The sequence below is a fragment of the Anarrhichthys ocellatus genome, unplaced genomic scaffold, assembly GCF_004355925.1.
Source record: "Anarrhichthys ocellatus isolate YVR2014 unplaced genomic scaffold, GSC_Weel_1.0 scaffold38, whole genome shotgun sequence".
NCBI lineage: Eukaryota > Metazoa > Chordata > Actinopteri > Perciformes > Anarhichadidae > Anarrhichthys > Anarrhichthys ocellatus.
The window spans coordinates 246447-258327 of record NW_022280068.1 but is presented as its reverse complement, the minus strand read 5'-3'; the positions used below and the strand labels follow the sequence as shown (position 1 = coordinate 258327).

Genomic DNA, 11881 nt, shown 5'->3' with positions numbered 1-11881 from the left:
AGGTTCAAAATTCTAGCTATCTAAAGAGGGATTGATGTTGTACTTACGTTAACGTTACAGCAGCAGAGATGACTCGTGTGGATTATTTAACAACAGTACGAATTAGCATTTTACCCCTGGAGACAAAACTGGAAATAAAATGTTTGGGACAACATCAACTTAACCATATCTCAAGAAAGGAAAATATTTAAAATATATATTCAACCAGTGGTTCAAAAGGAAAACTTGGTTAACTGCTAGTATATATATATATATATATATATATATATATATAAATCCCAGTTCTTCTTTCCATGTCTTCTTTTCAGAGAGGAAACTGTCTGGACAGCAAGTGGATTTAAAGACTTGAAACATCTGTCAGAACAGCTGGTAAAACACCAGAGTTGTGCATCACATGTAGATAATGCCATCAAGTTATAACTGGGAACAACGAACATATCCTCTCATCTTGACGGTGCGTACAGACGTGGCATTGAACAATACCACCGGCAGAATTATAACCTGTAGAAAGTGCATCATTGTCTTGCGTGGACTTGGCGAGTCTTCCGGCTGGGTAAACTCCTGGCCTTTTTAGATGCATATTTGAGACTCCAGACTAAGAGACCATTATGATTTTAAGGGCACTTCAGCCATTATTCCAAACTAACTTTTGGATTGCATGTACAACGTTTACAAGGATGAGTTACTCAACAGATGACGAATCGGTTTCGTTGCTGGGCCATGAGTCGGCTGTTGGATGTGGAGAGACTTTTAATACGTCCTGTGTTGGTATGGTAAGATATGTCATTGGCGTGTTTGCATTAAGTCATCAACATTTCTTGTATGAATGTTTTTAATATTCTCACTGCATAAAAGTATTTGTGTTAAAAACAACAGTTCAAAAAAACATATTGACTTGCAAATGAATAGCATAAAAGAAACACCACCTGTGTGTAGAGGCCTTCATTTCCCCCCAGAGGCCTCTTCAGCAGGTTAATGAAGCCATGCATGAGCCCGGGTCTGTTATGCATTTCCTATTAATTTAAACATGTCTTCTATCATAACAGTGAAGTGCACAGTGGTCCTGAAAGCTTCCCTGATGTCTGTCATTATGCAGTTATAATTTCAAATTCACAATAGATGAACAGAGGAATAAAAAAAGACATGATTTACTTCCAACCTATTGGACACTCACATTTTGGAGCAATAAGCCATAGTGCATATAGTATCTACAGTAATACTACAGTATTACCAATACTAATCTACCCAGTAATACTACAGTAATACTGTGCTCCAGCTAAAACGCAGTGTAATGGTCGTCGCTGGTGCTGATGATGTCGCTGTTGCACTCCAGGGATTTGAGGACCAGCTCCAGCGTGGCTTTGCTCACGTTGAGGCTGTGGCGCTGCCTGACTGCAGACAGGATGTGCAGGATGTGGCAACCCTTCTCTGCATCTACGGGCACAGCAGGAAGCAACGGTCAGCACGCAGGGATGTGGCCATGGAAAGCAAGGCTTCACCACACTTAGAGTTTAGTTTTTCAATAGGTTTCCAAGTTATTCAGCATATTTATTGGATATATTTCTTACAAAAATCTCACAGAATGGCAAGACATTTTTGACATGCAGTAGGTGTGATTGTACAAATCTGAAAAGCAGATAAACAGCTTCAACTGAATGATAATCACCGCTCTACTCAACACACTGCCACAAAGGAGATTGTCATCGAGTCAAACTAAAAATACGGAAGGTCAACGTTGATCAACAGCTTGAGACTTTAAGGGAAAATCTGCTGCCTTTGTCCTGGACGTCCAACCAGTGTTGATGGTAAATGTAGACTCCAGTGCTGCTGTATAGACCCAGAAAGCCGGACTAGTGGATTCAACTCGTCCACCATCAATAGTCTGCACCACAAATACTAGTCGAGACATGATTATTATTTCATTAATGTAGCCACACACACATAACATATTGACATTATTTGCACTGAAATTGTTACATCCTCGTCAAACGTTGGCTCATAACAACGAGCGTCCGCTGTGAAAAGACTAAAACAACACATATTGGGCTGTTTGCCTCGCATTCAGCGAGGAGGAGAGTGGGACTAGATGGCACCTTGTCAAACAAGCGCAGTTTGGCAGAATTTTTGATTAGCTAGAAGATGTATAGAAGGCTCTACGTGGGCTGTGTCACAACAAATTGGCATTTAACCACTTGACCAGAACAAAGCCTAACCACATTCAGCGGCATGTGGACGTCGACCTGCAAAGAGAGCCAGCTGCTGGAGCTAACCCAGCCTGCAGACGCTGTGATCCACCTCGGTCTGGAACTACAACTCAGCTCATCACGGAAATAACTGCTCAAGGGGATAGGGATAGATAGATAGATAGATAGATAGATAGATAGATGGATAGATGGATAGATGGATGAGTGTTTTTTTTTGTTTGTTTTTCTGCGGGCAGGAGAACTCAGCCTTCAGGGTCAATAAAACACACTCAGGAATTTATTGCTTCAATTGACTACATTTACCATCAACACTGATTGGACATCCACATACATGCTGGCGACTTTTCCCTTTAATCAAGAGCAAACATAGGAAGTGTACTTACACTTCTCTCTCTGCGAGTCCTCCCTGATGACGTCTTTGACGGCTATGAGTAGATCTGTGTCATGTGCAGTCACCTGGTGAGGGGCGACAGCATGAATCTTCACGAAGATAAGCAACTGAAGTGGGAGGAGTGTATTGGAGACTTCTCTGCTGTTTCTTACCTGATAGACTTCATCCTGGGATTTGACCTTGCGGTACACAACACCCTCGTCCTGTAGAATTTGCAGGGTCTCCTTCAGGAGCTGGCGTAGCTGCTGGCATGCGGATGGACCCGCCACAGGCTCCTTCACAGCAAGAGAGAAGCACAATAATACAACAGAGCGGACATTGAATTACATTTGAAATGACACGAGCATTAACGCTGGTTTACAGTCAATAACACGTAGAGATGGGATATGGCATTAATCAGACGCAGACACTGTGCTATTAGTGTTTTTATTGCCTCCTGTTTCAGTCTTAGATCTTCATCACTTTCTCCTACCTCAGTGTGTTGTCTTCTTGTCTAGTTTTATAGTAAAACCAAAATGTAGAACGACAACTCAAATGAAAGAATACAAATGAGCGTCTATGCTGGGAATGAAATCCTGGCTGTATTTCCTAACTTCACTCATCCCTCTCACGTTAGAAGGACACTTCAAATGCAGTTTGATTTTCACCACACATCTTCAGAGAAGAAAGGATTGTGATATTATTATTGGGGCGTACCTGGTCTGCTGATGCTGTTTGAGGCTGGCTGGAGATGAGAGGCTGGAGGAGGTCCTGAACATCATAGGGTCTGAACCTGGTCACCGACTTCTGCTTTAAGAACTCCTTGATGATATTCGTTGCCTTGCTGAGGGAACTGATGGCTGAGTCACTGAACAGACAAAGAATCTGGCCTTAATACAATTCATACTACTACTACATGCTTACATGTATGTTTACAGAGAAGTGATGACAGCTGTGACAGCTTCCTGTCTATGTATATATGGCTAGATGAGAGCCTGCGTTCAGTGTTGGTTCATTTTAAGCTAAGAACAACCAAACACTGAATAAGCTATTTTTAGGACCAAAATGTTACAATTAACTTTGATGAAGTGAAAACACATATTGAAAGGGTTAAAGTTCCAAGACGAAAACACAAACAACTCCCAGACCGGAAAATGCCATGGTAGCGACCTGTCAAGGTAGCCCCGCCCCTAAAGCATACTCTGCTTTATGGTCTATCTGACTCTAAATGGACCATAATTTACTAAATGATCTTCATGTTGTATTGAAGAAGACTTGAAACTAGAGATTGAGACCATAAACTCATGTTTACAATGTTTACTGTGCCATCTGTGCGTGTGTGAGAGTGATCAATTTTGATCCTGATGTGCTTGTATGAATGTGTGTGTGTGTGTGAATGGGTGAATGATGACACGTAGGGTAAAGACCTTTGAGCGGTCAGGGGACTAGACAGGTGCTATAAAAATACATGTCCATTTACCATTTACATGGTTTTCCACTGTTTGAAACTTTGACTAACACTTTCTTAATTGTCATGTTGCGCCTTCTTCTATAACTATTTAACTACACCCAACTGGAGTATTACAGCCACCAACGGTTTATCTTGGTGAACCAACTACTAATATTCAGTGTTGGATGGAAACGCATTAATTAGTGTTTTCTTTCGCCAATTTTCTGGAAATTGGGTTAAAATGTACAATAACTTGGATGTAAACCTGGCTACAGTGGTAATCCACTGTGATAGTACGTTCAGAGATTAATGTGCGTACCCCGTTGCATTAGGTTGCAGCTGTAGTGGTTTGTCATAGCACTGTCTGTAGAGCTGAGGAACCTCCATCATCCACGCTATCTGGACCGCCATCACTGGGTCGTTCACTTTATCTGAGAACACACACAGATACAGATTCACACGGGACGAATGGGCAGATGATATCGATGGTGGGTACCCTCAAATAAAGAATGTGCTGTGTGCGTGTGTGAGTGTGTGTGTGTGTGTGCGTGTGTTGAAGAGAGAAATGTGTAGGCCATTACTAAACAAGACTGCAGTAATAGGATAAAGAATGTCCTTGCTGGGCACTTCAACACTAGTTTCTTCTGAAAAGTAGTTTCTACTGAACCACTGATTAAGTGCTGGTATTCTGGGACATTGGTGGGACATTGGTGGGACACTGGTGGGACATTGGTGGGACATTGGTGGGACATTGGTGGGACATTGGTGGGACACTGGTGGGTGTAGCTGGAAGGTAAATAAGTGAAAGCGGATGATGTGTTCTGGTATCAAACTGCCACTGTGGCCTGCAGGGGACAGTACTCTGTACTCACAGAAGGTGGAGGCCATGATTTCTCTCTGTTGCCTCGACGTCTTCACTGGTCCTCTGACTCGGAGCAGCTCTCCGATCTCCAGACGGCAGCGGCTCTGCTGGGCCTGCCTCAGCAGAGCCAGTTCAGCAACTGGGTTGAAGCCTCCTTGAGCCCCATCACTGTGTTTTCCTCCTGCTGGAGATGACAAAGGAATATCGGACATCACACAACGGTTTGTGGAAATACATTAATGTATAATAATGAATTTATGAAGCACCTTTGAAAATAGTTGAACTAATCAATAATGATGATACACTTTCAAGCTGCACTAATAAACAGTTCATATATTTACATGACACATTCAGCTAGAAGGCATCAATATGGCTGAAGAGTATCTTGCTAACATTGAGATCCATACAAATGCAAACTCACATTTGGTAAGATCCACCTCCTCTTTCAACAGGTTATTCTTCCAGCAGAGGCAGTTTATTACACCAGTACCATCATCCACTGAGAACAAAAGGAAGGATACTCAAAATGTGTTTTTGCTTGCGATTGGGAAGTGAAAGCCATGCTTGTTTTAGGCCTTTATACAACAGGAGTGTGTGTGTGTCACTTGGTGAGATGTCAACAGAAACTGGAGCATTGTCAGAGATGGAGACTTTCTCACTGTTTATCCAGAACATGGCACAATGCCACAGTGGGTCCCAAAATAACTCCCAAAGACAGCATTCACAGTCGGGTAACTTTGTTCCACACAGGGACGCAGAGAGATTACCTCCATAGCAGAAGAAGTCTTCTCTTTCTCTCTTGTAAACCACCGTCCCGAGTACATCAACTTTATAGATTGGATGCAAGTTGTAGAAGTAGATACCTAGTAGACAGAAATATTACTCTCAAAGCAAAAATGACTGTCATTGTCAACATCAGGTGTGAGTCAATCACCGAGACAAGTCACACAGGGAGGATGTCAAATGGTCAATGAATTGAAACATTAAACATATACATAATAAAAACGTCTTATGAAGTAGTCAACGAATTTACAAAGTAGGAAATTAGTTGACGTTAGCTGACTTGCTAACGTCGCATTTAGAGTAACGTTAACTGTTTGTAAATAGCTTGGTTGGTTAGTTTACTTAACGTTGCTGTTAGACACAAATATCCCGACGTGTAGCTAATGTTGCTTGTGAAGGTTCAAAATGGAAAGCCCAAGGATACAGTCAGTAGATGAAATGTTTGACACTTAACGCTAGCGTTAGCTGTTACTACCTGGCACCTGTATGGACTCTGTCATCTGCAGGATGTCCCTGACATACAGCCTGGCGAAGGCACAAAAGATCGGGTCCAGTCCCCACAACATCGAGGGGGGCTCTTCCGCTGGATCCATAGTGGCTGGCTGCATTTCATGGTGAAAACAGAGGCAGATATTTGACCTCTCCTTTGGCGGCGAAGAAGCTAGCTCCCGCGGAGCGTCTTGAGAGGAACCCAAAACATTGGTCACGTGACGTGTTGTTGAGTTCTGTTAAATGCGTGTTTATTATTTACAGTGGCTCTGTAAGCGTTAACACATACGTGCAACATGATAGAAATGTTTCAGCTACATACTAGCCTTAAAATATTTAACTTATATGTTTGAAAGAGTCTTATTGGCATTTTACTGTCCGTACGGCGGGGTCGTTTTCGCAATGGTGTATGGGACATGTAGTTGCAGTGACACAAAGGAACCCGAATGAAGTGTTTATTGGGGAGATGGTGGCAGATTGACGCAGTAACACTACAATGAACAAGTAGTACATGGGTTATTGTTCTTGATGAAAATACGCTACAGTATAGTCGTGGAAGGTTGAAACGCCCCCACCAGTTGCGTTTGGTCTCCCATACAGAGGAGGGCAGCAGAAGACTGACATTAGCCCGCCAAGTGTCAAACACGAGGGGAACGGAGAGAAAGAACTGCAGCGGCGCGCACTCGGGAACGCGCACAGACACTAAATCCGCTAGATTACTAAACCCGTTTTACACCAAGGGAACGATGACTGTTTTCTTTTCCTTTTTTACCGTTTTAGCTCATATTAACGTACGGACCAACTGTAGCCGTGTTTAGCCTGAAGGAAACTGATGAATTATTCAGTGGAATACAACTACTTGGGAGGACCCGGATCTTTTTTCTTTTGGTTGAGAAAGAGCCCCACAGGATTTTCGGGCGAGTGGGTCGTCAGGAGTTGGAACAACGACGAGCTACTTACTACTTTGCATAAACATAAAGTCTTCTTCATTCGTGTATCAGATGTTAACAGTGAGCTTTAGCTACATTTAGGGGTTAACAATGACCCGAAGAGAAAGAGCTATTCTCTGGACTGGCCCAAACGGTGTCAAAGGCTAGGCTAGGTTTAGATCCGAACTATTGTGAAAGCTAACGTACTGCGTTCTCCAAGCAGGTACTTCTAACTAATGGGACACACATAGTACTCCAAAGACTTACGCTAAAGTCTCTAAAAGTGTTCAAGGAACGCGACACTACTCTGGCTCTTTAAAGTGGAATTCCTTTGTCATTGAAGGACCTAGGATTCAGCATGTCGTTTTTTAATTTCCGTAAAATATTTAAATTGGGAACCGAAAAGAAGAAGAAACAGTATGAACACGTGCGCAGGGATGAAAATCCAGAGGAAATATGGGACATCATCGGTGAATTGGGAGATGGAGCCTTTGGAAAAGTGTTCAAGGTAGGAAATGTCTCATTCAGAGCTTCTCTTTGTAGTAGGTGGCCTTCCCCCCTATCTCTCCTGTGACCTCTCCGTACCCAGCAGTGCTCTGTCTGAAGCCCGACACAAGGTACAGCAGGGTCCCCTCAGACAGCACACCTGCACTGGGGCACAGGTGGTGTTAAATAGGACCGCTCAGTCCCTCCAACATACCTGTCTCACCCCTCTCCCTATGAAGGTTGTATACATGTGACATCCAAATATCATCCCATCCCCTCATTAAAACTGACTTCTTCTCTACCTGGTCTCACTGACCGGTAAAGCTGAGAATTAACCACCATTTAACATCATATTTGTCATATACGTACAGATAGAAGCCGTGGCTACGCCTTTTTCATATCTACTCTTCAGCTGCTTTTAGAAGCTCCAACAACCCCCTCGTCATCATTTTAAATCGAGCCATTGTTTGGTTTCACCCCAGTGCATTGCTGGAGCCAGAGTGCTTCATTTGCATGAGTGACAGTAAATGTTGTCACACAGCAGGGCTGGACCAGGTCTGATAGGAGGAAGTCTGTGGCTGATCAACGCACTTTGCATGGACTGTTTGGCTCTTTGGTGCCAAATGCTATTTTTGGACACTTTGAAACAGTTGGACTTACCCGAGAGTTTTAAATGGGGTGTTATTTAGTATCATACTTAATTTAAGCCTAATCGTCTTGCACAATGATTTCATCACATGTTGTCAATTTCCCAGCATTCCAACAGGCAGGGCTTATGTGAACTAGACCGACTGTTGAAAAAAGGAGAAAAAGTACCAAAACAGATCCTTCATTGTGGTTCTCTGGAAGCAGTTCCTGGTTGTCCAACGGTGACATTCCGGAGTCAAGTTGAAGGAGATCTATGAATAGTAAACTGCAGAGTTGTGTCTGAGCTGTGTAATGCCCCGCTGCACTGATGATCACTGGGATAGTCCTCGCTGTTGATTCATAGTGAAACACAAGCTGTCTGCTTTAGTACCCATGAGTAGATTATGGGGGGGTGTATGTATTTTTAAATGGCGTGTATGGCTAACACGGGCAGGTCATCAGGAAGTGGCTGCATCCCATATCGCAGCGGTGACTCCTTTGAGCACATCCTGCCTGCAGAGAAGCCAAAACAAACTTTAACAAGACCTGTCTAACTTACTCAGACCTGCAGCAAAGCAGGTGTATTTGATGTCTTTAGATCCTCTCAATGGGTGTGTGCGGTGTTTGTTGCAGGTCTAAAGTCAGACAACTTTAAGTCCAACATAAACCAAGTTTTCTGAGTCTTCCATTACATTACATGTGTTCATCCTGAACTCGATCAGAGCACAGGAAAAGAAAGACGTAAGACTGACCTGAATAACTGCGCTTTGGCCATACAAATGTCGGATAACGTTCTCCTCCTACAGGCTCAAAACAAACAGACGGGAATTCTAGCTGCAGCCAAAGTTATTGACACAAAGACGGAGGAGGAGCTGGAGGACTACATGGTGGAGATCGAAATCCTGGCCTCCTGCGACCACCAAAACATTGTCAAACTGCTCGACGCTTTCTATTTTGAGAGCAAACTGTGGGTGAGTAGAGGGAAGAGCTCTCCGGACCGACAATGTCATCAGTGTCTCCTCTGTATTACCACTCGAGCAGGGGAACATGTGGATTGATTCTGCATCACTGTACTATTTGATTGCTCCCTCCGGGTTGTGAGTGAGGTCAAGTATCAGAAAGACGGTCCAGGCTCATCAGCAGTGATGAACCTGGACCGTTCTGGTGAAGATTCACCAGTCCATTAACGCTCCGACCCTCACCTCAGAGAACGACATCGCGGATATACAAGCAGCTGAAATGAGCTTCCCTCATAGCTCAGCCAGAGGGAGCGCAGAGTAGAGACGCTGATCCTTCACGTTAAAGGCTCCGGCTGAGTGGGGTTCAACGTCTGATCGGGGTCCTCATGGTCGGCACCCTTTAGAGATGTTCCGGGCACGTCCCCTGGGGTTGACCCAGGACACACTGGAGGGGTTATATATCTCGTCTGGTCTGGGAAAGTCTCTGGAACATATTGCTGGATGAGAGGGCCGTCTAGAGGCCCTGCTGAGCCTGCTGCCCCACATAAGAGGAGGAGAATAGATGGACTGTACTATTATTGCAAGGCTTTATGAAAGCTCCTTTCTTACTGTCGTATTCTTATCCACATTTGAGGCCAAAGTTCACATGATCAGCAGAAAGGAGCAGCTTTTAGAGCTGTTAATCATCACACCAGTTTATAATCCAGCCGCTGTTGATTTGAGCTTTTCTTTTAAATGCCTTTGTTCTTCACTTTAGCCCTTCATTATTGTGGTCATCTGTTATCTTTGGAAACTAGTTTGTCTATTCCTTTCAACACAAAGTCTGAGTTTGAGGTGTCCCACCAGGGGCATCAGTGTTGGGCCCTCGTGACTAGTTGTGTAGAAGTAGTGCCCTTTACCTCGGCCCTGGAGCAAACCTGTGTCAGCAGATAGGGATTCTACACTAGACTCACGAGGGAAGTGTTCATGAATACATAAACTGTGTGTGTGTGTGTGGAAGGAACTCAGTGACTGAGATAGATTACAGGCTGGTCCTCTTTCCTGTAGAATAAATCTCTAACCACTCCAGAAGCCAGCACCACATTGCCTCATGTGTGTCAGTACTCAAGCATCTTAGAAGACAGTGGGGTCTTTATACACTCTGTTGATTACCTGAGTATTTCATTTCAGTGCCCGGCCCTTTTCCTCCCTATTGTCCTCCGAACAATGGCCGTAGCCTGATGGAGGTTGAGTGTTGATTTGTATCTTGGCCTGTGCACCACCTGATCAGAGAGGAGAGAGTGTCCAGGACATTCCCTCCTGGAGATGAAAGGCTTCATTCCACTTAACCCGGGAGTGTGGGGAGGTGGCTCACTTCAGAACTGCATATGTCATCCGTTGACATTTTGTTTCCAGTTTCAGTTGCACAGCAACAGTTTGAAGTGATGTTGCTAATTTAGGTGAGGTCACATATAGTCTCACATCCTCCTTCTGTGCGCCACATGAATGGATTAGTAAATCTGTGGGTGCACACTTCTCCAAGTGTTTGTGTGTAGGAGAGAGGAAGCCCGGGCCCGTGGTGAGCAACCACTGTGGGGCCATTGTAGAACAGCAGAGCCGCTAACACAACAGCACGCCTACAGAGAAACACTAGAAGAGTGTGAGTGTGTGTGTGTGTGTGTGTGTGTGTGTGTGTGTGTGTGTGTGTGTGTGTGTGTTGACCAGCCGAGACCGTTCTGAGACTTCAGTCATTGTGTGTCCTGTAAGGGCTTTGTTGTTGTAAGTAGAACAGCCTTGAAAAGCTCAACTGAGTAATGGAATGCCATTGATCTTTGATGAAAAGTTAGTTTTTATAAATAGGCTCTTAGAAGATTGTGTAACTTGCCATTTGAAACGCAGGCTGACCCTGTAACATAAGCTCGGGCCTTAACCGACGTATCAACCACAATTAGTTTCTCAATGGTTGCAAAGTAGCAGAATTGCGGCCTTTACTTCCCCTTCCTTAATGTGTGACATTTGGCGAAATGTTCCCCAGATGTCAGTGTAGAGGATCATGGGCTGAATAACGACTCTGCTCCAGATGCTCTACCTTACCTACTGATCATACTCACTCCTGCCTCAAGTGCTGCGTCCATAGAAACTTTAATCCTATTTACAGAATAAGGCTGAGGTCTGGCTATATAGCTAGCTAGTGACCTACCAGCTGTGTGAAACCTTGTCCACAATGTGGCCCCTAACTGGGCCAATCCTCTTACAGCAACAGCCGTACTGAAAGCTCCTAAACGCCTTCAAGGGCTCCGGGTGTTTCATTCACGCAGGCTGGGTGGAGGTTCCTTCTCAACCTGCTTTAGTGGAGTGAGTAGGTCGGGTACATGGTGGCGGGTCCCTTTTGAGTTTTGTACAGAGTTACAATGCATTTCTCTCTCTGAACCTGAGAACCTTCCAGACTTCACTACAGCTTTGACAGAGCGCTGTGTTCAACCACAGCATTACTGCACTCGCCTCTGTGTCGCATTATTGTTGTTGTACCTCTAAATAATCTAAAACATTTGATAAAGGCTATTTGACGCATGCTGTTGTACATGAACAAACGTGTGTTGTAAACCACATTGACTCTGTGTTCCCTGTGCCCACGTTGGCAGATCCTCATCGAGTTCTGTGCTGGAGGGGCTGTGGATGCAGTCATGCTAGGTGAGTCAGCACTTCCACTTTGCATACGGGTTAGAATGTCAAACAGTAAACA

General features: G+C 44.2%; 2 protein-coding genes across 2 annotated transcripts in view; one reads left to right on the top strand and one right to left on the bottom strand.

The window, feature by feature from the left end:
* Nucleotides 1–345: 345 nt before the first annotated feature.
* Nucleotides 346–6979, bottom strand: stn1 (STN1 subunit of CST complex). Its single transcript, XM_031867096.1, has 9 exons — nucleotides 6145–6979; nucleotides 5654–5749; nucleotides 5308–5385; nucleotides 4897–5070; nucleotides 4344–4455; nucleotides 3292–3442; nucleotides 2748–2870; nucleotides 2588–2660; nucleotides 346–1434 (listed from the first exon to the last, which is right to left on the bottom strand). The coding sequence occupies exons 1-9, from the start codon at nucleotides 6275–6277 to the stop codon at nucleotides 1277–1279; spliced, it is 1098 nt and encodes a 365-aa protein (XP_031722956.1). The 5' UTR covers nucleotides 6278–6979; the 3' UTR covers nucleotides 346–1276.
* The window catches only part of LOC116394197 (serine/threonine-protein kinase 10-like), a 25043-nt gene continuing 19968 nt past the window's right edge, over nucleotides 6807–11881 (top strand). The window contains exons 1-3 of the mRNA XM_031867095.1: nucleotides 6807–7595; nucleotides 9007–9171; nucleotides 11781–11829. Of these exons, the coding sequence (XP_031722955.1) occupies nucleotides 7446–7595; nucleotides 9007–9171; nucleotides 11781–11829 (364 nt within the window). The 5' untranslated portion in view covers nucleotides 6807–7445. The remainder of the gene's footprint in view (nucleotides 7596–9006; nucleotides 9172–11780; nucleotides 11830–11881) is intronic.